Source organism: Pan paniscus, chromosome 8 (genome assembly GCF_029289425.2).
Source record: "Pan paniscus chromosome 8, NHGRI_mPanPan1-v2.0_pri, whole genome shotgun sequence".
Classification (NCBI taxonomy): Eukaryota; Metazoa; Chordata; class Mammalia; order Primates; family Hominidae; genus Pan; species Pan paniscus.
Window position 1 is genome coordinate 30,984,444 of NC_073257.2, and position 23,239 is coordinate 31,007,682.

At 40.4% G+C, this 23,239-nt stretch overlaps 1 protein-coding gene across 5 annotated transcripts in view; it reads left to right on the plus strand.

Moving 5' to 3' along the window:
• The first annotated feature begins 896 nt into the window (after positions 1–896).
• CACNB2 (calcium voltage-gated channel auxiliary subunit beta 2) overlaps positions 897–23,239 on the plus strand; it is a 400,505-nt gene continuing 378,162 nt past the window's right edge. For 2 of the 5 annotated variants that reach the window (XM_034930061.4, XM_034930064.4), the window contains exons 1-2: positions 897–1,329; positions 11,365–11,457. In XM_034930061.4, the coding sequence (XP_034785952.1) occupies positions 1,210–1,329; positions 11,365–11,457 (213 nt within the window). In that variant the 5' untranslated portion in view covers positions 897–1,209. Of the gene's footprint in view, positions 1,330–1,565; positions 1,718–11,364; positions 11,458–23,239 lie in introns of those variants that run through there. The other 3 variants (XM_034930062.3, XM_034930065.3, XM_034930063.3) reach the window with 2 other exon arrangements.

Here is a 23,239-nt window from a genome sequence, read left to right on the forward strand (position 1 = left end):
GCACTTTGGGAGGCCGAGGCCGGTGGATTACTTGAGGTCAGGAGTTCAAGACCAGCCCGGGCAACATGGTGAAACCCCGTCTGCACTAAAAACACAAAAATTATCTGGGCTTGGTGGTCTGTGGCTGTAATCCCAGCTATTCGTGAGGCTGAGGCTAGAGAATCGCTTGAACCCAGGAGGCGGAGGTTGCAGTGAGCTGAGATCGCGCCATTGCACTCCAGCCTGGGCGACAGAGTGAGACTCCATCTAAAACAACAACAAGCAACAACAACAACAAACTTCAATTATGTTTGGAAAGAAGTGCTAATTTAATTTGGCAAAGATGAAGACAGCAGTCATAAAGCAAAACATTCGGTCTCAGGTTGGGTGGATTCCCACCTAGTTGACGAGGCCAGCTGCAGATTCAGGTGGGATCACCTGATGATCTTTATCAATGCCATTTCTTTCTCTGGATCTTTATTACTGACATTAGCAAGGGCTTTCAGCTGCCCAGAAGATGTTCTTTGCAGACATTTGCTCTCCCGAGCTGCCAGCAGGCTTTACAAATTTAAAACTTTCAGTGTAGGAACCCAGCCTCCGTCGCCCTTCCCCTCCAAAGTTAAGAGATCTGCTCTAAGGGTTCCTGAGGGGTGGTCTGGGGCCATGGGAACAGGATCAAGGCCCCCTGAGCGCCGGGCCTGGCTTCTGTGGCTTCGCAAACTTTTCAGCCTGTGTGCCACGGCGACGCGCAGCGGCTGAGTCGGAGTCCACGCGGCGCGCGCCTCCCGCGAGGAACTTTTAGGCTTGTAGGCTGCTTGTCACTCTCGCTTTCCGACGCGCCTCCCCCTGGCTCGCGCTCCCGGAGTTCCCTCCCCTCCTGGCGAGGACCTTTCCCGGCGCCCGCGGCTCCGATCCCCGCCGCGCTGCGCCCGCTCTCCCGGCCCCGGCTGCCCCGCTGAGGGCTCCCCTCTCCCAGGCACCGCAGCCGCGCCCCCGCGTCCCGCCTCCCGCGCGGCTCGCTTCGCCCGATGCCCCGGCCCCGTCCCGCGCACTGAGCGCCTGGCAGCAGGGCGCCGAGTCCCGGGGCGCTGCGGGGCGCTGCGCCGAGAACGGCCGGGCCTGAGCCCTGGGCGGCCCCCAGAGCCGATCCGAGCGCGGGGAGGCGGGGGCGAGGAGGAGGGGACCCGCCGCCGGGGGCTGGCTGCTTCGCTCCGAGCCGACTTTTCGCCAATGGTCCAAAGCGACATGTCCAAGTCGCCTCCCACAGCGGCGGCGGCGGTGGCGCAGGAGATCCAGATGGAACTGCTGGAGAACGTGGCTCCCGCGGGGGCGCTCGGAGCCGCCGCACAGGTAGCGAGAGCGCGGCGCCTTCTCCTTCCTTTGTGAGCCGCCGGGCAGGGCACCGACCTCGGGTTCTCCCGGCGCCTCCACTGCAGGGATCTCTAGCCTCGCACCTCCTCGCTGCCTGGGTCTCGTCCGCCACCTCCTCCCCTCGCCGCTTGCCCACCCTCTGCTCCTCTCCTGGCGCCGGGGACCCTGCCCCTTTGCGCCTTTTCCTGGCTCTGCCTCGGCTTCCATTTTTCTCTGCTTCCGAAAAGCCAGTGGGGAAGGGCGGGGGAGACCTGCCAGTCCTCCCAGACTTCTCCCGGGTTGCTCCAGCCGGCCCTCCTCGCCCCTTCCCGGGAGAGGCACATGGAGAGACATGAATCAGGGGAGTGGACTGGACCTGCTGAAGATCGTGAGTCCGGGTGGGCGGGAGGGGGCCCGCTTCCCGCAGCGCTTTCTACGATGCCGACTCTCCTGGCCACGCTCCGAGCCGGGGTGGGCGTGGGTGTGAGGATGATGGGGTGCAGGTGGGCAGGAGGGGAGCGAATATGGGGGTGCCCTGCCGGATCCCCCCAGAGCTGCCCGGACCACGCTGCGCACCTGGGGCTGACAGCTCTCCAGTCCCCTCGGGCACTTGCCAAGGTTTGCCTGTCCCACCTCATGCCTTTCCCTTAAGAAGCGAGTGAGCTGGGGACAAGAAAGTTTTTATTTTTCCGTCTCCCCTGAAATGTTAGCCATTTCAGGGATCTCCAGGATCCCCTTTCTCTCCGTTGAGTGTTTGCGGTTTCTGGAAAAAGTCAGCTTCGCTGCAGGTTGTTGTGAAATTGGAGATGTCAGTTGTAGGCGCTGGGCAATGACAAGGTGGTTTTTACGTAAGGCTTCAGCAGGTACAGTTTGGGTTACAGACACCTCCAGGTCTCAGCGGTGAGGAGTCGCTCAACTTTTCTCCCGGCAGGGAAATGACTTCAGACTCCTAGCTGCGGGCTGGCTGTTGGCTGGCCAGTGATGTGAAGAGGTCATGGTTACATTTCAGGCAGCATTCTGGAGAAATGTCTGTTTGCTTAACTGTGTTGGCTTGTTGATTTCAAGCCTACATTTGCCAGATTTTAATTTGTGGTAAGATATATATGTGTGTGTGTATATACTTATATATTAATACGTAGACACACATACACACACTAGAGAGCATGTTAGAGTATCATTTGCTGTAGTAGTGGGGGCAGGAGTGTGACAAACTAATAAAGGTGGCAAATGTTTTCTTGCTGTTGTTTTGATAGGTGGAACATGAGTGCTCTAGATATTTTGATATTGTAATCATGGCAGTTCCAAGTGGCATAGTAGTCTAACTTTATTGAACTTTGTTTTACCATTGGGAAATTAATGTGCTAACTTAAAACACATAATTCACTTTGACTTGAGAAGGGGAAGAATGTGGACACCAAGGACTTGTGTAATCAGAAATCTATTTCTTTTGTAGTGGTAAAACAGCTAGATTTTGGTCCACCGTGGGCTGTTTGCTTCACAAGCCGAGTAGGGACATGTAATGAACCAGCTACATTCCCATCTGGCCTCTGCCAGAGGATCTGAATTTTAACCAATAGAGTTTGCATTTGTTCTAGACTCCTGATTTTTATCTAGATGCTTGCCAGGTTAGACAGAATGAAAAATGTACCCGGAGACCTCAGTTATTCTAGGATGAAGGTCTTGAATACTATCAATATTCAAGTCCTCCATCAAAGGAAAGGACATTTAGACCCTCATTTGCCTTTGATCTTCCTTGAGGGATATTTTAGAAAAGTTTTTATTCTTATGATAAAAATAGAGTTCCTAAATTCCTGGACATCAAAGTCAGGGCTCACATAACTGCATTCAGATAAGAGATACTAATTTACTTTGTGATTTATGTACAATGATTAAATGTAAGTCAAGTTATTGTACAGCAGCAATGTGGAAATGATTCTGATGTGAAAAGACACAATTTCTGCCTTCAAAGAATTTATATTCCAGTAGCAGCAATTAGGATATATGTATAGGGGCTGGAAGAGAAGTTCTGACTAGTAAATGGCTTCAAAGGAATAAGGATAATAAACACGCTATTTGGAGGAATCTGTAAGGACTTCATTGATGAGGTGGCATTTGCAAAGAGAATCGAAGGATGGGTCAGATAACACTAGATATTTTTGAGAGAGTTGGTAAGCAGTCGTACATGAAACAGAGTCCCAGAAGTAAGAAGTCTTACAGGATAATTTATCATTTCTAGTTCAAAAAGAGCATGGTAAGGTCAAGATTGGACACAGGCGTAAAACTGACAAAGCAATTTGAGACTACATCTTGGGGACTTAGAATCTTTAGTGTATTGAGTGACAGGGAACTGTGGAAGGAGTTCAAAAGAGGACCCACATAACAGCTCATTTGGGAATATTCACTTGGAAATGTTCTGTAAGATAGTTTCAAGTCTTAGGAGTCCAGAGGTGAAGCTGCCAGGCAGCAGACAGATGTAACAGTTTGGGCCAGAGGTAATAAGGCCTAAGCGAAAAAGAGATGAAAAGATAATGGATATGACAGTTCTATGTATCAAACATTTCAAAGTTCAATTCACAGGAATTAGCAAGTGATTGCATAGATAAAGGAGAGAGAAGAGAAAGGGCAGAATGGATTTTAAAAGCAAGTTTAAGATATATAAATATTCAACTACATCAACATTCATCTCCTTGCTTTCTCTGCCTTCCAAAAATGAAAGCAATTTGACTTGAATTGCGTTCATCTCACACCCATTATTTGAGGGAAACATTACCTTGTTTATTTTATATCTGATAAATCATGGCATCATAGGGTTGTGTGAGGCTTGGGAAAGCCATCTCTTCCATCTCTCTGTTTGGGCAGAACAGACCAGCAGTAAAAACTGCCTGAGAAAGGAGGCTGGCTCTAGAGCATCCTCCTTGTATGTGGCACCGAGTAATTCTACTCAGAATTATTGGGCAGTTCTCCCTAGAAATGGAGTTTCTATTTACAAATGGAACCTCTAAAGCAATGATTGGTTTTAGGAATCATTGTACCTCACCTCTGGATTATAGTATTATATTTGTATGAAGAAAGCAGAAGATGTAGATTTGCAAACTCTGCCATTTTGCTTTTCTGTATCAATCATTCTGCCTAGAGAGAGGGAGCATCCTGATACATTCCGGTCCCTTTGCCCCAGTACATTGCCATAAACAAAGTGATACATTTCTCAAAGCCCTGGTTTTTATTTTGTTTTGTTTTTGTTCTGTTTTGTGTTTTGAAACGGAGTCTCACCCTGTCACCCAGGCTGGAGTGCAGTGGCATTATCTCAGCTCACTGCAACCTCCACCTCCTGGTTTCAAGCAATTTTCCTGCCTCAGCCTCCTCAGTAGCTAGGACTACAGGCGCCCGCCACCATGCTCAGCTAATTTTTTTGTATTTTTAGTAGAGACGAGGTTTCACCATGTTGGCTAGGCTTGTCTCAAACTCCTGACCTCAGGTGATCTGCCCGCCTTGGCCTCCCAAAGTGCTGGGATTACAGGCGTGAGCCACCATGCCCAGCCCAAAATGGATACGTTTTTTACATGGGAAATGAATGGCAATCTAACTGCAAATTCTTGAAAGTCCCAATTTAAGAAAATTGCATTGCTTTTTAGGTAACCTGTTGAACAGTTTCAGCGTGAACCTGGACACAGTCTACTTCCAAAGTCCACGTGCTCATGGAGGACCCTTTCTCCAAGCTCCAGATCTGTCTGTTCATTGCGGTAGCTGCTAGCCACCTGTGGCTTTTGAGCCCTTGAAATGTGGCTGGTCTGAACTGATATGTGCTGTAAATGTGAAATACACACCAGATATCAAAGGCTTAAGATGAAATAAAGAATATAACACATCTTCATTAGTAAATTTTAAATTGATGACATGTTGCAATGACCATGTTTTGGATATGCTGGGTTAAACAAATGCGTTGTTACAATTAATTTCACCTGTTGCTGTTTACCTTTTTAATGTGGCTGCTGGAAAATTTCAGTGATATATTTGGCCATATGACATTTCTACTGGGCAACATTAAAGTATGAAACTGGTAATTCTCCAGGGAATTGAATAGCTCCTGCGTGAAGGTTGGGTGAACGGGAAGCAGGTGACAGGGATTGATAGGTAACAGAAGAGGAAATGGAGGAGTAACAAGAACAGTATCTCAGCACTCTAGGCCTCAGAGAGATTGTCAGTGGCACCTCCAGTCACACCTGAAACTGAACAGACAGTAACCAGTGGGCCTGTTTGTTTTGCTCCTAGCAACAGGTCCCAGCTGGTCCCAGCCCAGCCGAGTCTGCCAGATGCTTTTCAAGCATGTTGTGGTAATACAGCCTGGTGATGGCAACATCCTGAATGGCTGTAGCAAGGAGCTTTATCCAAAAAGAGTAGCAGCTGTTTTCTAGTGGCTCTTGAACTACATCAACACTGTTTTCCTGAAATATTCTTAGGTCCCATGTGCAAATGAGTTTTCTGCAGTCTCCAAAGTTGGTGGTTACAGGTTCTGTGCTTTATGTTTTGCTGAAATCTTCACTCCTAACCACCATCACTTTCCTCTTGAATGGTATTTTTTTTTTCTAATGTGGCATGGGAGAAATTTACAGACATGCCAATCAGAATTCCTGAGTATGTTTTAGAATTTGAAATATATCTGAGTGATTTGAGGTTTTGTTGTTCTTACAATATCATGCTCATTTTATTTTTATCTCTCTTTTTATGTGAAGACTCAATTTACCTGTTGCTGTATTTAATTCCTTTGAATTATATAGCCTTGGCCCTTTCAAGAGAAGCTAAGCAAAATATGTTAACCTCATAGGGGATGGTGATACTCTACAATTTTGTGGCATGTCTCTATCCTACACATAGTCTAGGTCAAACATAACATAACATGGTTATGTTACAAACTAATTGTAACAATGCATTATTTCACAACTGCAGACAGAGAAAACTACTTATGACATCACTTAAAGGAACCGGGCCTGTCTTACTGATCTTTCCAAGCCTGGCAGGAGGTAGACTGTGAAGAAGGCATGTGTTGTTCCTGGCTTTCTGCCCTCCCTGCCTGTGCTCCTCCTTACTGGGCAGATAGATCTCTGCTTCCTGGCCTCCTCCTTCCTCCCTCCTCCCTCCTGTACCTGCTAGACACCCACCCCCATCCCCAAGAACTCTATTTATGCAGGCTCCTTGTTCCTTTCTGCTTTTGTGTGAACTGAGCCATATTATAAAAGGCAACTTACTTTTCTCTTTTTTCTAGGAATGTCATTTAGCTACTTCTTGCCTAGTAGAGGATCTTACCCTTAGCTTATTCACACTAAGCTATTGGTAAATGAGGAGATTTGATACATGATTTCTCTCTGGATAGTTTTGGCTTTGTTTGTTTTAGGTCATAAGATGAGGAAAGTCTGGAAATTCAAAGGGATAAACATCAATGAATACGAACTGAGAGAGATGGAGACTAATTTTTTTTTTTTTTTTTTTTTGAGATGGTGTCTCACTCGGTAGCCCAGGTTGGAGTGCAGTGGTGCGATCTTGGCTCACTGTAACCTCCACCTTCCATGTTGAAGCGATTGTCCTGCCTCAGCCTCCTGAGTAGCTGGGACTACAGGCACATGCCACCACGGCCAGCTAATTTTTTTTTTTTTTTTTTTTTTTTGAGACAGAATCTCGCTCTGTCACTCAGGCTGGAGTGCAGTGGCGTGATCTCGGCTCACTGCAACCTCCACCTCCTGGGCTCAGGCGATTCTCCTGCCTCATCCTCCTGAGTAGCTGGTATTACAGGTGTCCGCCACCACGCCTGGCGAATTTTTTTGTATTTTTAGTAGAGATGGGGTTTCACGATGTTGGTCACATTAGTCTTGAACTCCTGACCTCAAATGATCTGTTTCCCTCTGCCTCTACCTCCCAAAGTGCTGGGATGACAGGTGTGAGCCACCGTGCCCAGCCTAACTTCTGTATTTTTTAGTAGAAACAGGGTTTCGCCATGTTGGCCAGGCTAGTGTCAAATTCCTGACCTCAGGTGGTCCGCCCACATTGCTTTCCCAAAGTGCTGGGATTATAAGCGTGAGCCACCGTGCCCGGCCTAATTTTAAGTGTCAGTATTTTGCTCATGGGAAGTAATCTGTAGGTAGGAGAAGTGTCACAATAACCATCAAAGCACAGAAGCCACATCATTCTTCAGGTTGTCCCCACGGGCTGCCAAGACAACTTTGTGTGCACGGCTAAAATCTCCAGTTAACTGACAACTTCTGTAATTAATTATTCCTGTCTCCTTCAATCATGCAGAAATTAGATTTTCATTACCTGTGAAAAGGTCAACATTTATTTGCTGATTTTTAAGACTGGAGTCCATTCTTAAGTTACTTCGTGTCAAGGAAGATGGATATTCATTCACACTAAGCTGATATTAACATCATGATGGATTTTGAATGTCTTTTTAATAAGTCATTAATATATTTTTGGAAATTTCTTAAGAATGTTTTTCCCTAGTTTCTGAAATCTTAGCTTGATGTTTTGGAAGAACTAAAGGAATATAAATATAAGAGTTTTTTTTTTCTTTTTACTGTGGTGACATAATTTGTTTTAAGCTTCATATAGCTAATAGCAATTAGTGGAAATTAGTGACTTTTGGGACTCTTTCAAGAAGGACACAGAGACCTGCATGTGTCAGGGAGAATCTATAGGTAACACCTTGTACTATAGCCAAATCCCCTTTCCTGTCTCCCCTTTTCCTCATACAACCTGGGCTGCACTAATGATTAACTGTTTCAGATATTGGGCATTCATATATTTAATGCTGGTAAAAAATATTTAGAAAAACTGTTCACAAAAGTAGCTGCACTTGAAGTAGCAAATTAACTAAAACAATTACATATATATTTTTTTCAAATTTAGTCAGCTAAATATTTGAACACTTAATCTTACCTGTCTTTTCCATTTGGGAGAGGTTTGGGCTTCACTTTTTTCCCCCCTTAATTCCTTCAGAAGAAGTAGTCTAGTCCTTATTTTCAAGGATTTCAAGTAACTGAAAACCAAATCTTTCGAGTAAGATGGACTTAATTTTAAATACACATTAGATTAAAATAAATTTAATTTTGTAATAGCAGGATGAATTTTCACTAACATGTTTAAAGGTATATGAAAATGGACTACTAGCTTTCCAAAGATGCTTTAAATGTTTTTTTGTTTTCTGATCCTGTTATTATAAAAAAAAAAAAAAAAACTGGTCAGTAAGTAATCACTCTACAGTTTAAAAAAAAAAAGAAACTTGAGAAATTCCTGTGGAAATTAGTAAAATAGCAGAATAGAGATATAATTAAGCATATATATTTATTTTGTCTTTTAATGTGATATATGATAGGGATTTGCTCTAACACTCTTAAGGCATGAGCAAATGAATACTTTAAATCAATCATCCCTTATACACTTAAGTAATTGAAGAACAATTTTTTTTCTCAAAACTATCACCAGCATGCATGCAGTTCAGTGTGCCATAGTTGTTTGGTGTATAAACTATCTTAGTACAGTTGAAAACTGTAATAATTTCATTACATATACTTTGCATAGGTAGCTAAGTACACCTGCGATAACATTTATGAACAGGATTCCCAGGGGTCTGGAAAAATTAATGTGAGTTTTTAAATGTGTTCAACTTCTTGCAGAGAACAGCCACCTCTTCTGTGACTGAATGTCTTCAACATTGTGTGGCTCTCACAGTGCCTGTTGTACAATTGTAAGCAACCACAAAACTTACATATTCAAGAAGTTGCATAATGAGACATATTTATCACTAAAATGCTAAAATTAAAGGACAGTAGAATTGCGAAGGTACTCTTTTCTGTTCATTTAAAAATGGTACTAGAGGCTGGACATGGTAGCTCACTCCTGTAGTCCCACCACTTTGGGAGGCTGGGGCGGGAGGATCGCTTAAAGTCATGAGTTCAAGACCAGCCTAGGCAACATAGTGAGACCCTGTCTCTACAAAAAAACGAAAATTAGCCAAGCACGGCAATGTGTGCCTGTAGTTCCAGTTACTTGGGAGGCTGAGGTGGGAGGATTGCTTGAGCCCAGAGGGTGTGGGGTGTAGTCAAGGCTGCAGTGAGCCATGATCATGTCACTGCACTCCAGCCTGGGTGACAGCACAAGACACTGTCTCAAAAAAAAAAAAAAAATGGGATAAGATTATATTTTGTCTTTGTTCTCAAAGATAATTCATGTTCCTCATGAGGATAAATGGTGAATTTAACAAAGATTGTCCCTACACCCCCAAAGAAACAGGCCTTAAAAATACTTTCAAGGTAATAAGTATTTTTGCACATGGGTTAATATAAATTTAAAAGAAAATTTTAAAGAGATTTTCATACTTTATTTTTGCCTTCTTAGGCCTTAGAAAATGCATCTGTCCAAACCTTTACATAATAATTGGAAAAGAAAAAAAGTGGTTAAAAGAATGTTATTTTTCAACAGTTTACTGAATAATGTTTACACAAGTAAAAAGAATGAGCTGTTAACCGAGGAGAACCTTGTATATTACATTATGAAAGCCCAGCGTAGCTTTCTTGCCGTGTATGACGTTGAGAGTTAATTAAATGTCATGGAAACACATTTGTATTATATAAATCCCTTAGATACTCTGAATAGAACAAACATATATAAGAAAATTTTTTACTTTAAGATTATACCACCCTCTCACTGATAGCAAATTCGTCTAAATTACTCATAATGCAAATGTTTGTAATAGATTTCAGCTTGCCTAAGTGCTACATATATTATGGCAGATATTTTAATGAAAACCATATGAATAGGGAAAGCATAACCAAACAGCATTTTGAGAACCTGAATGTGATGATTTTAAAAATAAATGTTGTAAATTCTGATAATCTAGGGAAGTCTCTATGAGCCTAATAATTGTCAGCATGTTATACGCATTACTCCAGTTTGTTTCCACATCTTCCAACCCCTGTATAGGTATCACTTTTTATATATTACTTTGAGTCCTTACCATGTGTTAGATCTTACGCTAAATGCTATAAATACATTATTTCGTTTCATACTTAATCCTATGAGGTATTATTTCATCTAATACTTAACCCCATTTTAAAGATGAAAAGATTGATGCTTGAAAAAGTTATGAAATTTGGTGAAGATTTGCTGTGTCCGGGATTCTAACCTGTGTGCTACATTTAACTCTAAACTCAACTGTTAAGCTATTGTTCATTTGTATTTTAATGTTTAATATTTGCACTTACTGCATCTGTGCTGAGAATTAAACATAGATTGATGTGTAGTTTATTCTTAGGGTTCTGAATGTAAACATAATAGGAAAAGCAAGTTCATTTTTAGATGTTTGTGCTTGGCCCAATCCTATTATTGAAACAAATCATCTTACCTTTAACTTCCTGTTTTAAAAGCTTATTTTTAAATGCGTTATCATTACAGGCTTTTGCCTCTTGCCTGCTAACACATTTATAAGACAACATCCATTGTTTTGATTCACTAGTTATTAAATGCTTTGCCAAGAAAACCCTCCTCGGCCGGGCGCAACGGCTCATGCCTGTAATCCTAACACTTTGGGAGGCCGAGGTGGGCGGATCACCTGAGGTTGGGAGTTCGAGACCACCCTGACCAACATGGAGAAACCCTGTCTCTACTGAAAATACAAAATTAGCCAGACATGGTGGCACATGCTTGTAATCCCAGCTATGTGGGAGGCTGAGGCAGGAGAATCACTTGAACCTGGGAGGCGGAGGTTGCGGTGAGCCAAGATGGTGCCATTGCACTCCAGCCTGGCCAGCAAGAGCGAAACTCTGTCTCAAAAAAGAAAAGAAAAGAAAACTCTCCTCCCCACATCATCACTGATTGGAAATGGATTTGTGGAGTCCCACCAGTATTAACTTTCTAATGATGCTTACATGATGGCAATGTATTACTTGTTTTTGGTCTTTGAGATTTTCTGCAACTAGGCCTACATTCCTGTTAAAGGGTCTCATAATAATCTTATTTGTCTTTTTTTTTTTTTTTTTTTGTTCGTAGTCATATGGAAAAGGAGCCAGAAGGAAAAACAGATTTAAAGGATCTGATGGAAGCACGTCATCTGACACTACCTCAAATAGTTTTGTTCGCCAGGTAAGACAGTTTTAAGTTCATGGTTTTGATAAGTACCTTAAAATGACTTTAGATTTTTAAAGGTGGCTTTCACTCTTTTCCTTAAGATTTATGTAGTATGATTGTACTTATTTTTAATTGAAGTGAAAACAGTGCTGTTTAATGTTGTAATTAAAATATTTTAATCTTAAGTGAGACTAAGTAATAATTACACTCTTTCCTGGCAAGTTGAGGAAAGACAAGTGTGGCATTCATTACAGAGGATTTCTTTGAAACAGTGAGAGAACTCCAGCAGAAATGATTATGGATTTGGGGGGATTGTTTTGTTTTCTTAGTGGGACAGAGAGCTGGTGTGCATCTTTATCCCCACCTGTGAGATACTGGGGTTCTTCTAGTTGAGCTTTCTTCTTGTCACTTTGGGCTTGCATGGAAAACTAGAAAATCATTCTTGGTCTTGAAATGGTTGAGGCTATCGAGGTTAAACAGAACATTCAGTATCACTGAGACATAATTTAAACCATTTCTGCCTTTGGAGACATAGCCTTCGTCTCATTTAATGTGTAGTATCTTCCTGCCAAGCAGCCTGGAACAGTCCCCTAAACAGACAGTGCCAGGCTCCCTAACATATAAACACGCTTATATATGGTAACAGAAAGGAATTCCGTTACCAGAGGAAGAGCATAGAGGCAGCTGGACCTCTGAGGGTTGTGGTTATGTGTTGAGAATGAAGTCTCATCAGGAATGAGTGAGCTTGTTTCTTCCTCTAACCCCTCTCCATGGAGTGGAAAGTAGGGGGGAGCATGCAGCAGAGAATCTGTTCTTGTGGTCCAGGGATGTCCAGTGTCTGACCAGTACTCTCATGATCTCTTGTTAATGACAGCTCACTCCCCGGAACAGTGGTTGTCAACTGGAAAAGCTGCCCCGTGTCATTTGGATGCCACTTTCCCCAATGCCGCTTGAGTCCATCATCATGGCCATAGATTCCACCCCTGCCGCCTGTTTGTGTGGCAGGACGGTTTCCTATAAATCCTATATGACCTTTTGGGTTTTATTTTTATTGGGGACAGTTACATTTCCCTAGCTGTCTACCCTTATTGGCTCCTTATGGCACTCCCCAAGTGCCTCCCTCATGTTTCCTTCCCACAGTTAGCTGCAGCTGAACTTGAACTTGTCCACCTGCAGCATCGGTGGGGATTTTGATCTTGGCTGGTTGCTGCTTCTTTGCACTGTCCTTAGATGAAGGATGATCTGTCCCCAGCCATCAGTCCCCGCTTGCAACATTTGAGTATGCCAGTGGTACTTCCAATTAACTTGGCAACTGGAAAAAAACTGGTCCTGGTCCATGCCAATTGGGAATTGTTGTGGTTGCAGGAAGTGAGAAAAAGAGTTACTTAAGAAGGGGCAAAGCATTTTTGGTTAGAAACATTTAGAAAGAAAAAAGATGAAGCCACGTGAGGCTCAACCCTAGAGCTATGTTCTAATGGTGTCAGCAGGAGCTAGGAAGGCTGTCAGAGGAGTGGAAGGTGTATGCGTTGGCCTCATGTTTTCGTGGGCAGAATCCAGGCATCATGGTCCTGCTGATGAAGGGAGTGCCTTGGGACATAGTGACTTGGGTGAGTCAGTTAAAGGAAAGTTACCCATCGCCTTTTCCATTTCAAGCATGCATATTTATTCTGCCTCTGAGACAAGGAGATTGAACCTGGAGAGCTAGAGTTAGAATCTACAACTCTGAGTCATCATGTAGGACCTGAAACAGACAAAAAAAAAAACAAAAACAACAACAAAACAACAACAACAACAAAAAACTAGCTCCTTAGTGTGCATAGTAGCTGCAATAAAGCAACAAATAATGTCAAGCCGCTTGTTGAAATTGCACGGAAAGAAAAACTGATATGTTTCAAATAAGCAAGACATAATGAATAGAAACGAACAATGTAGAACCCGTTATTAGTCATTTAATCCCTGTAGAAACGCCACGTGAAGGCAGTCGCTGGACTGCATTTTCAAATTGTATTTTTGGCTGTGAATTCCTTTTTCATAGATTTTAATAACCCAATTCACATGGCAAGGAGGGATTACCATAGTGTGTATAAGTAAACTGGAATTTGTTTTTCTTCACGGTAATTTTCTTTTGTGTTCTTAGTAATGTGTGTAGCTTTAAACACCATTATAAGTGATAACAAGAGTTGTTAAATGATTTAATGTAAATTTTAATATATATTGCCAAAACATACATGAGCGTGTAAGAAGGCAAAACCAAATTTATCCCAAAGGGTAAATATACAGGTCTGTTTCCTAGAATATCAATAGGATGAGGTGTTTGCTATGGCATGGATTTTGGGGTAATGATTACACAGGCGTATCATTGAAAACCCTCAAATGCTGGCTTGCATCTGTCACAAAAGGAAAACTAAGGAAACACAAAAAGGAATTCTTTGGCAAGAATTCTGAGTTAAAAATTGTATTTCTCCTTTGGTAATTTAATCTCTATTCTGTTGAAACAGCATTCCTATTTTGCTGCCATTTGAAAATAAGTAAAAGCTGCCATAAGATAGCCAGATATTTAATAGAAATGGTTTCCTGGAGTGTTTGCAGGAATGCATGGCAGATAGTGACAATGGGCACATTAGATTTTATTATTATTTATTTATTTATTTTTGAGACAGGGTCTCACTCTGTCACCCAGGCTGGAGTGCAGTGGCGCGATCTCGGCTCACTACAACCTCTGCCTCCTGGGTTCAAGTGATTCTCCTGCCTCAGCCTTGCGAGTAGCTGGGATTACAGGCACAAGCTACTATGCCCAGCTGATTTTTGTATTTTTAGTAAAGATGGAGTTTCACCATGTTGGCCAGGCTGGTCTCGAACTCCTGACCTCAGGTGATCCGCCCACCTTGGTGCGCCAAAGTGCTGGGATTACAGGCATGAGCCACCGTGCCCGGCAGCATGCTAGATTATTAAGTAATTAGAAAAAATACCTTTACATGTTGTTTTTTAATGTAAGTGTATGTTTTTTAAACAAGTGACTTGCATCGACGCATATTGCGTACTTGTCTGTAGCTAGGGAACATATATAATTGGTATTACAAAGATATTTGCCCAATAGAATTTTGTTTTAAAATATCTTGCAGTTAGAGTCTACTATAGCCCTTTGATTAAAAATAGTTCCTATATAATTTTAAAAACCTTAGAATTTTATTGTTATAAACAGTATATTATTTGAAAGAAATTTAAAAAGTAAAATATTCAGAAACACTAGGTATACTTCTAGGTAGTCTTTATAATACCAAGATTTAAAAGTTTTAGAGGTTGATAATGTAAAAATTTGACATAAAGGAAAGGAATTAAGAACATTAAAAAAAAAAACACAACTTGGAGAATATCAGAGAGTTTGTTAAGGAATAAATTGTCCTCCTATCCAACCCTCAAATTCATCTTTAGAAGCCCAGACACCCAATGTGACTATATTTGGAGATGAGGCCTCTGGGAGTGGGGCTCTAATTCATTAGGACTGTTATCTTTTTTTTTTTTTTTTTTTTTTTTTGAGGTGGAGTCTCGCTCTGTCGCCCAGGCTGGAGTGCGGTGGCCTGATCTTGGCTCACTGCAACCTCCATCTCCTGGGTTCAAGTAGTTCTCTTGCCTCAGCCTCCCCAGTAGCTGGGGTTGCAGGTGCGCACCACCATGTCTGGCTAATATTTGTATTTTTAGTAGAGACAGGGTTTCGCCATGTTGGCCAGGCTGGTCTCAAACTCCTGACCTCAAGTGATCCACCCGCCTCGGCCTCCCAAAGTGCTGGGATTACAGACATGAGCCACCGCACCTGGCTGTTTTCCTTTTAAGAAGACAAAAAGAGAACGAGGATGCATGCACACAGGGAAAAGGTCATGTGAGGACACAGTGAGGAGGCAGCAGTCCGCAAGCTAAGGAGAGAGGCCTCACCAAAAACCAACCCTGCTGACACCTTGACCTTGGGCTTTTAGTTTCCAAAACTGCGAGAAAATTAATTATTGTTGAAACCACCCTGTAGTAATCTGTTATGACAGCTCGAGCAGACCAATAGAGATTAATATATAATTAGGCTTGAAAATGGGCCTTTTAAAATCAACCTTCTTACTGATCATGTAACATATATGCCAAAAAGTGCACAAATCATGTGTTCAGCCTGGTGAGTTGTCATAAGGTCAACCCCTGTGGAGCCACCACCCAGGTAAAGAAATAAGCATTCAGCCTCACCTGTCCCCTTTTGGACCTTTCTCAGTCATATTCCCTCTTTCCTCACTAAAGATAATCACCATCCTTACTTCCAATACCATACATTTGTTTTACCTGTTTTTGCAGTTTTATGTAAATGGAATCATTTTGTATCTGAATTCTTTCACTGAACATTATGGCTGTTATATTTATCTGTGTTGGACATTTTAGTAATTTGTGGATTGTCTTTGGTTGATTTTGGTTTGTTGGTGTGATTTTACAGCATTCCACTGTGTGGAAAGACCACATTTGATTTATGTGCTCTACTGTTGGTAGACATTGGGCCGTTTCCAGTTGAGGGAACTGAGATTGATGTTCCTATGCACATTCTTATGTGCTCCTTTCATACACATATGTATGCATTTTTTTCAGTGAATAGAGTGGAATGCTAGGTAATATGGCATGCCTGTGTTCAGCTAAAGTAAACACCATGAAACAGTTTTCCAAGATGGTTGTACCAATTTGCACTCCCACAAGCAGTGGGTGATGGTTTCAGTTGTCTTACATCTTTGCTAACACTTAGTAGTGTCAATCTTTTTCATTACAGTCAGTTTTATGACAGTGCAGTGGTAGCTTATTGTGGTATTAATACCCATTTTTCTGATATCTAACCCACAATTTAACTATGGCTAGGCCTAGGGAACATCTAGAGAACAGAGAGAGAGAATGAGAGAGAGAGAGAGAGAGAGAGAGAGAACATATTATATATATATATGTCAATATGCCATATACATACCATATATATCACATTATATACATGAAAGGTTTTATCAGAGCATTTTATCACTCTTTGTAGTCAATTTCTCATTAGTCATAATTAATTCTGTAGCAATTTAATTAAAATTATAAATATTAGAATATGGTGAAACATATTTGAATATATTGTAACATCAGCAGAAAAAGGCTACAAAGTAAAAGGGTAAAAAGCATTTACCAGTGGTTTTATCTTTCCAAACTTTTAGTTGTATAGTTTAGTTAGGTAACGCAACTTATCTTTAAGAAGAATCACTGGTCTTAAGGAAAGTTTTCTTCTCGATATGTTTCTGTGTTAGGCTCTAAAGCAGAACAGCAGCTACCTTGAAAGAATTTTTGCAGTTATATATAGATGAAGGTTCCATTTTGTTAATAAACCAGTTCACCATTAGTTAGTCAATTAACTAGTCTTCTGGCCCTTGACATTATCAACTTATTTGAAGTCAGTGATATGTTACAAGAGGATTGGGGAAATGACATGCCCCATGAAGTTAGTTAATTTTCCCCCGGAAACTGGATTCATGTTAGCCTTTGGGGTAAGGGCTGAGTCTTGATCCAGTAGTACAGGAAGGGGTCTGTCCGTAGGGGTCATTGGTTGTGCGTGGCAGATGTTAGGGGGATTTCCCATGAACTGTGAAAGATGAGGTTGCTGTTGGTTCTATTCCATATAAACTTGCTGTAAAGTGATAAACTAGCTCATCTTATACAGTATATCAAATATTTCAAAGACAGAATCTGTTCTTCCTTGCAGTTTCCTAAAACATTAATTGGAACAAAAGTTAACTGTGGGCTGGGCGTGGTGGCTCACGCCTGTAATCTCAGCACTTTGGGAGGCTGAAGCAGGAGGGTCACCTGAGGTCAGGAGATCGAGACCAGCCTGACCAACATGGAGAAACCCTGTCTCTAGTAAAAGTACCAAAAAAAAAAAAAAAAAACTGGCTGTGTGTGGTGGCGCATGCCTGTAATCCCAGCTACTTGGGAGGCTGGGGCAAACAGAAGAATTGCTTGAACCCAGGAGGCAGAGACTGCGGTGAGCCAAGATTGCGCCATTTCACTCCTGCCTGGGCAACAAGAATGAAACTTCGTCTCAAAAAAAAAAAAAAAAAGTGAACTGTGGTTTATCTGATTGCTTTTTAAATGTCATTCTTTTAGGTTGCAGACAAAAATGTTACCCAGATGCAATACATGATCACTTATATACTGAATGTATAATTTCTATATTTATCTTTTATGTAAATTATGATGTTATAAGATTTATTTAAACAGTTTTCTTCAAGAAGCTGGTTAGTGGTGAACGCCTGGACTCAGAAGCCAGGCTACATGAGTCTGAATTCTGGCTTTGCTATTTATTAGTTGGCCTTTGGACAAGTAACTGAATCTTTCTGTACAGCAGCCTTTTCCTCTGGAAAAAAAATGCTTACCTCAAAATTAGTTGTAAGGATTACATGAGTTATCACTTGTAATTTGTTTAGAACCATACCTAATATGCATTATTTAAGAGTTTATTACTATTATTTGTAAATATTACTGCCTATTTGTAACATTAGTTAAAAACCAAATAAGAAATAGACTATGGCAGAGGGAAATAGTAGTGTTCATTAAATGCTTACTGTAAGTTCTGTCTCCCCGTTTCACAGATGAGGAAATGGAGGCGCAGAGGTGAAGTGACTTTTCCACAGTCACGTCAAATGTAAGGTTGGAGTCAAAATCTGAATCTAAGTGATTGACTCCAGATTCTTGTCCTTTTTGGTTACGCTATACTTCCTTGTAGCTAAAGGAAATGAATAAATTATAATAACAATTTCATTCTTTCATCTAAGGAAGACATGCAGAAAAATTCCTACGACAAATACATACAAAGATAAAAGTTAGTCTTCTACTTTTAACTTCCTTCTGTACCGGAAAGTGAGAATGTCTTCAGCGTTGTAAATTTTCACTAGGCATCATGATTTTTTTTTAGATCGGCATAATTCCCTTCTCTCATGTAAAGTTCCTCAGATTCCTAGTTTGTGATACTGTTTGGCATCCTCCAGCACTCTTGCTGGTCATGAAAAGTGGAATTGGAATTGGAGGAGCATTTATTTTTTTCCTTTCTCCCACAAAAGTCATAGGAACATAAACTTTTTGGAATTCTGAAAGTCCTTTTTGAAAAGAAAAATAAACAGAAATGAAATCAAGTATGAATCACCTGTTTTGAGGTTTGGCGGGGGCTGATGTGGGCCCATGAATCACTCCTGTTGTGAATCTGGGTAAAGTTAGGCATATTTATGGCACCTAGTTTTCCAGTAACCCCATTTAGAAATTGCTTTCCAGTTCATAAGGGCTTTTGCTTTGTAAATTGTCATAATTTTAATTTATTACAGAGAACAAAGTGTTAAACATAACCTCCAGGCACTGTTATTAGAATGAATGAATATTATTTTCAAATTGTTTATGTGCTATAAGAGATTCAATACATAAAGCTATAGTTATCTTGGACTTGTTATTAAGATTAGTGCAGCTATTGAGGTTGTCTTCAATTCCCGTATAAACTCTTTGGCTATGTGTTGAGAACAGATACATGAATGAAAAAATTTCATTTATCATTGTAATAAACCTGGAAAAGCTATAATTCTTAATCATTTGTATTTAGTACTTTGCACAAATTTATAGCCTATTAAGTGAATTAGTTTTTCATATCACTTCTTTTCTCCTAACTTCATCAAAAGAAAGGAAAAAAAAATCTCTAAGTTTAGTTGTCTTAGAAGTTTATTTTAGAGCCAAAATCTAAACAGATAAATTAACTTACCGGAAGAAAAATAGGTGGGGAAGAGTAACAAGTCCTGCTTGGCATGGATGGGTAGAACATTTGTGCTGTTCTTTTCAAGAGATTGTGCAAGAATTGCTAAGTGTATAAATTCTTTGATGCTGCCAAGGTCAGGGAAAAATATGTACATCTGCAAATAAGTACTGGTTATCAAAGTTAAAGCAGCTTTGATGAGGGGGGAGGTAGAGGAGGCAGTGTTAGTAACTGCCACTGCTTATTCAGTGTAGTTCTGTTCTCTCTCATTCTCTCTCTTCCTCCCTCCCTCCCTGTTTTGTCTTCTTTTTCTTTTTTGAAAATGTCTTCATTTTCTTAAAGACATGTGTTCTCCTTGGCTACATTTATGTACCTGGCAGCATTCCAAAGTTGAACACCAAATGCTAAGAGGATGACTGCCAGCTTTGCTTTATTTTTATGATTCCACAGCATGGCCATTTTCATTGAAAGTACATTGTCATCTGAGCTTTCTACTCTATGCTCCTGCCGCGTATAGCCCGGACTCGCGAACTGTTTACACTGATTTTTTTCCGTAGGTTGCTGCGTTGCACACTTGTGTCCTTTGTGCAGAAAGTTGAGCTTTAGGAATCCACAACTCTTTTTGGGATTTTCAAGCGCCATTATTCTTTGGGGTTAACGGGGAAGAACTTTGCAACTGATCAGGGATTTTGCTCACCAACATATGTTGTGGTTGTAACGAAATTATCCTGTAGCTTCTAACAGCTTCTAGAATACAAATCAGGATGACAAAATGGAATGAACCAAATATTTAACAGAAGGTTGCATGACACTTTCAGAACATGGTATTCTAAACAAATTCCATCGTCTCGCAGTACCTTGTTCTTAGTGCTGCATTTTTGGATCTTTTATATTAGTTCAAATTGGCTTTAAATGCAAATGATTAATCACAGAGGCACACAGTCTATTTTTTAGTTTTGTTTTGCAAAGACAGATTAAACTACGATAATGATTACAGACTCCAGGCCCGCGTAGACTGATATGTTTAAGGTTGGATAAATCTTTCAGCCCTTAAATACTGGCCTGTTGCCTTGTTATGCTGTATGCGTCACAAACACACTATAAATAATAATTCAGTAGATTTATTGCCACTGTGATTTCCTGTAAATTTCTTTTTATCTTATTATGGATTCACTTAGATTTTGTGAATGGCAAAGTCTGTTTGGTGTCCTAAGAACTCATCTTAAATATATCAGTATAAAAATATTGACCTTTTTAAATAAAGAAGTCCCTTGTTTTTTCTGTAGGATAAGCCTGTATAGTATTAAAACATTTTACTTTTTTCTTTTTAGGAGATATAGGTACTTTAGAAAGTATTAAAACAAAATTTAGATTTTGCACTTCAACATATAATTAATTTTAACATGTCTCTTTGAACATAATTTTGTGGGAGAACAAGGGTTTGATTATAGAAAAAATCTTCCTCATTCATATATTATTTTTAGGTATTTGGAACACTTTATAAACTAGGCTTGATTAAGTGCTCTAGTTATTAAAATAATTTTGTGGATTGAGATTTTTTTATGTTTGCGTATATACTTTTCTATGAAGATACATCATTTTAAAACCAAGAATTCTTTCTGTAGTTACTTTTATTTTCTTCAACTCTCAGATATGCTTTGAATTACACTTTCCACGTATACCTCATTTTCTTCCATTTTTATTCATCTTCTGTTTGGTTAAACCATATAAAGTCTTAGAAGTCATGCAAACTGAATTAACCCTACTAGATTGGTTGAAAGTTTATCTAGATTGTCAAATATAAAGTAACTAGCATGACTAGGAAAATAGAATTTCCTTAAATTCTGAATTTATAAAAAGCATGTGTTTCAGATGAACCATAAACTTTTAGGAGTACTACTGAACATTACTTACTTAGCTTAAAGTTAATTATTCTTGTGTCTCAGGTCTTCCCAGGCATGGCATCTAAGGTGGTGGTCTGGTATGATCAAAGAATCCTTCCCTCTTCCCTATTCTGTCACTTATAAATGTAAATATAGTCAGTCCCTTTCTCTATTGTTTTGTTTCTGGAATCTTCACATTTGATGATTATCACATGCTGGAGAAGTCATTTTTGAGGGTTCAGTATTGAGACATAATCTCAAAAATATTTGCTATGGCTTAGTTCATTAAGTAAGTTTTCCAATTTTTGTCTCATCTTTAGTCTGCAATTGTGACCAAGCATGTGTGTCTGTTACAAAGACCTGAGCTGGTGAAAAAGGAATGGAGTCTCCCCCTACCCGCCTCAGAGCTGATCATGCTCCCATTCACCATGTATTTATTGCAGTTGGAGGATAAAGAAGAGGGGAAAACAGGAAGATAACCCCAGAAGGATGGAAGAAGCTTTGTAGAGTCTTCCATTAATTCATATTTAGGAAAATGTAGTAAAAGTTCTTCAGGAAGTCCCTGTCCCCTGCCATTGCCTTGGCCATCTGTGTTATCCTTCCAAAACTGTCATCAGGTTCTAGAAAAAGATTTTGGCTTCAAGCCTGACATCTCCATTAATATTTTCTTATGTCCTTAGTATCTGTAGAAAAGTGCCAGCCTCCATTTCTTCTTTTGCTTAGAGTATGGGGATCGTGTGATTGTTTAGACTTCTGTCAAGGTTACTTTGCCCTGACCATACTTTCTCCTCCTCTTCCTGTCTCAGAGTCTGAACACTATGACCCTACCAGCTTTTCCTTCTTGGAAAGCACATCTCTGAGCCAGGGGTCTTCTTTCTCTTGTAGGTGTAACCTTAAAGTTTAGTCCTATTCATGACCCCCATTCTCATTGCCATGGAAAGATTTGTTGATTTCTTGGTGGTCCAGGTGCCGCATCTGAAAGTTGGAACATGGCAAATCTCTTTTTTTTTTTTTTTTTATAACAACTCCCCCTTCCCACCAAAACAAACAAGCAAATTTGAGGCCCAGGCAGGTGAATCACCTGTGGTCAGTAGTTCAAGACCAGCCTGGCCATCATGCTGAAACTCTGTCTCTACTAAAAATATTTTTTAAAAATTAGCCGGGCATGGTGGTGGGCACCTGTAATCCCAGCTACTGGGGAGGGTGAGGCATGAGAATCACTTGAACCTGGAAGGCAAACATTCCAGTGAGCCAAGATCACACCACTGCACTCCAGCCTGGGTGACGGAGTGAGACTCCTTCTCAGAAATAAAATAATAAAATAAAATGTATAAAATAATACAATAGATGAATTGTATTAATTTCATGACAGCCATGAATAGACACATGCATTTGTACAGATATGTGTGTCAGTACGTGTTCTATAACTTTTAGGTTTTCCTTTTATTCTTTTCTCTCTCATATTTAAAAACAAGGCTATATTTTACAATGTAATTATATACCTAAGTCAGTATCCTTCACAGTATGCTAAGATTATTTAGAAGTAATTTTATACTTCCATTTCTCATAGCACATTACCTCATCTATTGAGTTCTTGAAGTTATTACTTTAAGCTTATAGAAATTTAACACCTAAAAGCATGAGAAATAAAGAGCCTCACTTAATGTTTCTCTCTGATAATTATAAGGAGAGCTGAAGCAAGGAGAAAACCCACATGGTAAGCCAGAATGCCCTGCTGTGGAATTATTACTTGTCAGGAAAAAAAAAAATCGAGGATCTGATGTCATCTCTGGCTGATTTATTCAATGATGTGTACTTGTTCACCAATGTGTGGATCATACTGAAGAACATGGTTGACTCTTTTCAGGGTCTGATTTCCAGTCATGCTGCTTTCTGAACAGAATGTGTTTAAGGAGTAAAGTCTAGAAATCTCTAGGAAATATTTATCTGTCAATTAGATTATTATTAACATCAGGGATCTGAACACGTGCATTTTGAAACCAATTCCCAGTGGATTCTCTATGACCTGGAAGAGCTCAAGGGGTCAGACTGGGTCATAAAAACCTTAGTTAAGAACTAGCTCCTAGGGAATTAGTAAACCAAGGCATGACTTACTTACATAACATCAGCCATTCATGAA